This window comes from Lupinus angustifolius, chromosome LG04 (genome assembly GCF_001865875.1).
Source record: "Lupinus angustifolius cultivar Tanjil chromosome LG04, LupAngTanjil_v1.0, whole genome shotgun sequence".
Classification (NCBI taxonomy): Eukaryota; Viridiplantae; Streptophyta; class Magnoliopsida; order Fabales; family Fabaceae; genus Lupinus; species Lupinus angustifolius.
Genome location: NC_032012.1, coordinates 21,941,568 through 21,945,134, shown reverse-complemented (window position 1 = coordinate 21,945,134; position 3,567 = coordinate 21,941,568). Strand labels below are relative to the sequence as shown.

At 33.4% G+C, this 3,567-nt stretch overlaps 1 protein-coding gene across 1 annotated transcript; it reads right to left on the bottom strand.

Annotated features, from left to right (window-relative positions):
* On the bottom strand, window positions 1,941–2,835 carry LOC109344876 (transcription factor bHLH149-like). Its single transcript, XM_019583604.1, has one exon. It carries the CDS (start codon window positions 2,659–2,661, stop codon window positions 2,089–2,091), a length of 573 nt encoding a protein of 190 aa, XP_019439149.1. The 5' UTR covers window positions 2,662–2,835; the 3' UTR covers window positions 1,941–2,088.

The window sequence follows — 3,567 nt, the reverse complement described above, 5'->3', positions numbered from 1 at the left end:
TAATATACATTTAATAATATTCATACTTATGTGCTTCTAATCGTCAAAATCAATGTCTCATGAGAATGCTCGAGTAATATGTGATTGTTTAACCTTATGAATGCAGAGGTAAGATGAATGTTCTTAACCATGTGAATACACAGGTAACATGTGTGTTTCTTAATCATTAGAATGTACATTTAACATGTATGTTTTTAATCACACGAATGCACAAGTAACGTGTGTGCTCTTAACCATATGAATGCACAAGTAACATGTTTTTTCTTAACCGTATGAATGAATGCACGAATAACATGTGTGTTCTTAACTTAACTATTAGAATGCACGAGTAACATGTGTGTTATTAACCATTAGAATGCACATGTAATATGTGTTATTAACCAAACAAATACACGAATAACATATGTGTTATTAAACATATGAATACACGGATAACATGTTTGTTCTTAACCATGTGCCAAAAAATTATTGCCCCGTGCAAATGCACGGGCAACTTACTAGTTTATTGTATGATTTGCATTCCTAGGTTTTTTTGTCTACGCTTCAACCTCTCTTTATTCATGGGCCAAACCCTTTAATTACTGGTTTCAAAGTGCTCACTAATGGGGGAAAAGGAAAGCTTTGACGCTTCAGTATTAATCTGTAAAGGCCCACTAAACAAGTTTGGTTTTTTCAGTACCTATCCTTAACTTTTGGATAATAAATTAATCTATTTTGGGTATTTTTTGTTACCCCTCCTAAAAAGTATTCTATCATAAATGGAACTTTTAATATTTTGATCATTTTGGAATCTAATGTGGTCTCTCATAAGTTTGGTTTGAGACAAGTATCAGAGGTTAGTGGATTTGGGTCAGTGTTTATCCTAAAATGTTCTTGTTAGTGATGTACTGGTGTATGGTTACATTCTCGCATTCTAGTATTAAAGAATTAGTATTGGAATCTCATTTCATACAAAAGTGATAGAGAAGAAAGCAATCAGGTTAATGTTCCATCTGTAGAAATAAAATTAGGTGGAAATTCTATAGGGAGGAATAAGAGACTACACTCGATAGAGTTTGAAAGCCAAGTTTGTTTGACTTGTAAACCTCTTGATAGTTTTGTGGTTCTTGAGCATAAATATGTTGGTGCAAAGAATAATTATGTATAACTCATTGCTGAGTCGTTGAGATCAAATTTATTGGTAGAAACATTAGCAAAGTGACTAATTTTATGGCTAAGCTATGATTGCACTCATGCTCAGTCAAGACTTGGACCATGGTTCTAATTAATTGTCAATCTTATTTTGACATAGATCTTCCTCTTTTGTTTTAGTCTTTGTTTTTTCTTTATTTCCATTATTTGGAAAAAAACTTTTAAAGAATACAAATCCCGATAAAATGTTTGATATTAATGATTATCAGTGAAAAACATGAATCATTTTCAAAACTTAAAAGCTCAAAGGATGAGAAGGCTGAAAACGACATTACGCTAGAAATGAGTATAATTTTGTACATATATCCGGTCCACTACACATGCTGACCATTTGATTTGTATCTTTTAATAACTAACAAAGTTTCATATGAAAGCATAACAAATCCCAACGAGAGATTATTGGAGATGAAAACACAGTCTGAACAGCTTACAGCCTTACACGGTGTCATAAAAAAAAGTCATATTTTTAATTTTGATATTATTAGGGGTATTCTCTTATAGGATTACCTCTTTCAGTCTCATTTACTATCCCAAATCAATTGTATATTTACAAACGAATAAAACAAATTAAATACAAAACATAATAAAAAGTACCCATTGTTTTGAGATAGAGAGTAAAACATTATTTGAATATGTGATTTTTGGCCATTCACTCACCTTGAATCATTTTAATAATTTGTGACTCTCCTTTTCCAGAAATGTAATAAAAATATAAAAAATAATAACAGCAAAAAATCAAAGTGGTGGGGATCTTAAACCTCAAAAAGAGGTAACTGCAAATGGCATGTACAAGATAAAATTACATGAATATACATAAAAAAAACAAATAAAAACGATATATAATTAATACAAAAAAATAGAGGATAGCCTAGGCTAAAAAATGAAGAGAGGAGCCAGTTAACACACCATTCGACCAGCGAATAACTCGGTGAGAGCCGTCATAGCTCTAACTTGCATTTCCAACGCCGAAATATAATCAGAAGTTTCTTCTAGAAGGTTCTGGAACGACACTTTCTTGCAACCTGGAACCAACCGGCTGAGAACGCGCGCTTTCTTCTGCACAGCCGGTAACCTCCTCTTTCTCTTCCGGTCTCCTCCGGTAACCCTCATTTTCTTCAATCCATTCGAACCCTTCTCTACCTTCTTCAGTTTATTCCTATGAAGCTTCCATCGTGGAGAAACGAGAATCGCGCGGCTCCATCGTGTTCTTCCCTTGGCGGCACGTGCGAGGATTCGATCGGCGGTGTCGCGAACTTGACGAGCGGCGGGGGAAGGAGGAGCGCGGTGGAGGGCTTGGACAAGGTTGGTGGAATAGATCTGTTGCTCCAATTGGGATCTCCATGGGATTAGGTTAAGGAAATTTTGATTGGTAGGTTTATGATTGTGTGTGATTTTTCTGTGTTTCGATAGTTGTAAGGTTGCGTCTGAATTAGTGGAATCATCAATGTTTGGTTCAGAAGATGATGCCATAGATGGTGGTTTGTTATAGTAATGGAAAGTTTGAAGAGTTTTTTGAATAAAGGTTTTGATTTTTGAAGAAGAAAATGGTGAAAGATTGGTGAACGGTGAAGGGAGAAAGAATGCGGAAGAGAGAGTATTAGAGAGGGATTGAGGTCACGGGGAACAACGCCTCCTTCACTTACATTTTTTGCCTCCTTTTCCCTCACGCTTTTCTGTTTCCCACCTCTTAAATACCACTAGATATTCAAATTCTTTGGCAACAAAATAAGATTAATATTAATTCACTAAAGTTTTACATGATTAATTTATCATTTATATTCCTTCATGTTTATTAATTTATTTAGAATTAAATAAATTTTAATATATAAATAATGAGTGATGAAGTAAAAATGAAAAAAAAATTATAACATTGTTACCGCATAAATATTAAACTGCAAAAAATATATTCTTACTTAAATTTGTAAAAATGAAAATCATTAATTTGATTTTTATTTATTAAATATATAGTTAATTAGATACTAATGTAGGTTTTACCCATTGGTTCAATTGATACATGTTTAATTCCTCTTCATCAATGTCTCGGGTTCGAGTCTTGCGGATGACTTTACCCGACATGATTATCTCTAGTGCGAGGACACCTATGGAAAACAAAAATATAAGTTTTTTTTTTTTAATTTTTGGAGTCTACTTTCTCCATTATCAAATGTAATCAAATTTACTAATAATGTGTTGATCTAGTCGGGTAAAGTCTCACCATATCCCAGCATGACCAAAAGGTTAATTGTTCGATTCTTAGGAGTGACATTTGTTAGAAATGAGAGTCACACACTCCGAAAGTGATTAGTTCCTTACTTAAAGGGTGAGAAGATACCCTTGGTGGTACAAAAAAATATAATCAAGTTTGATGAAATTTGT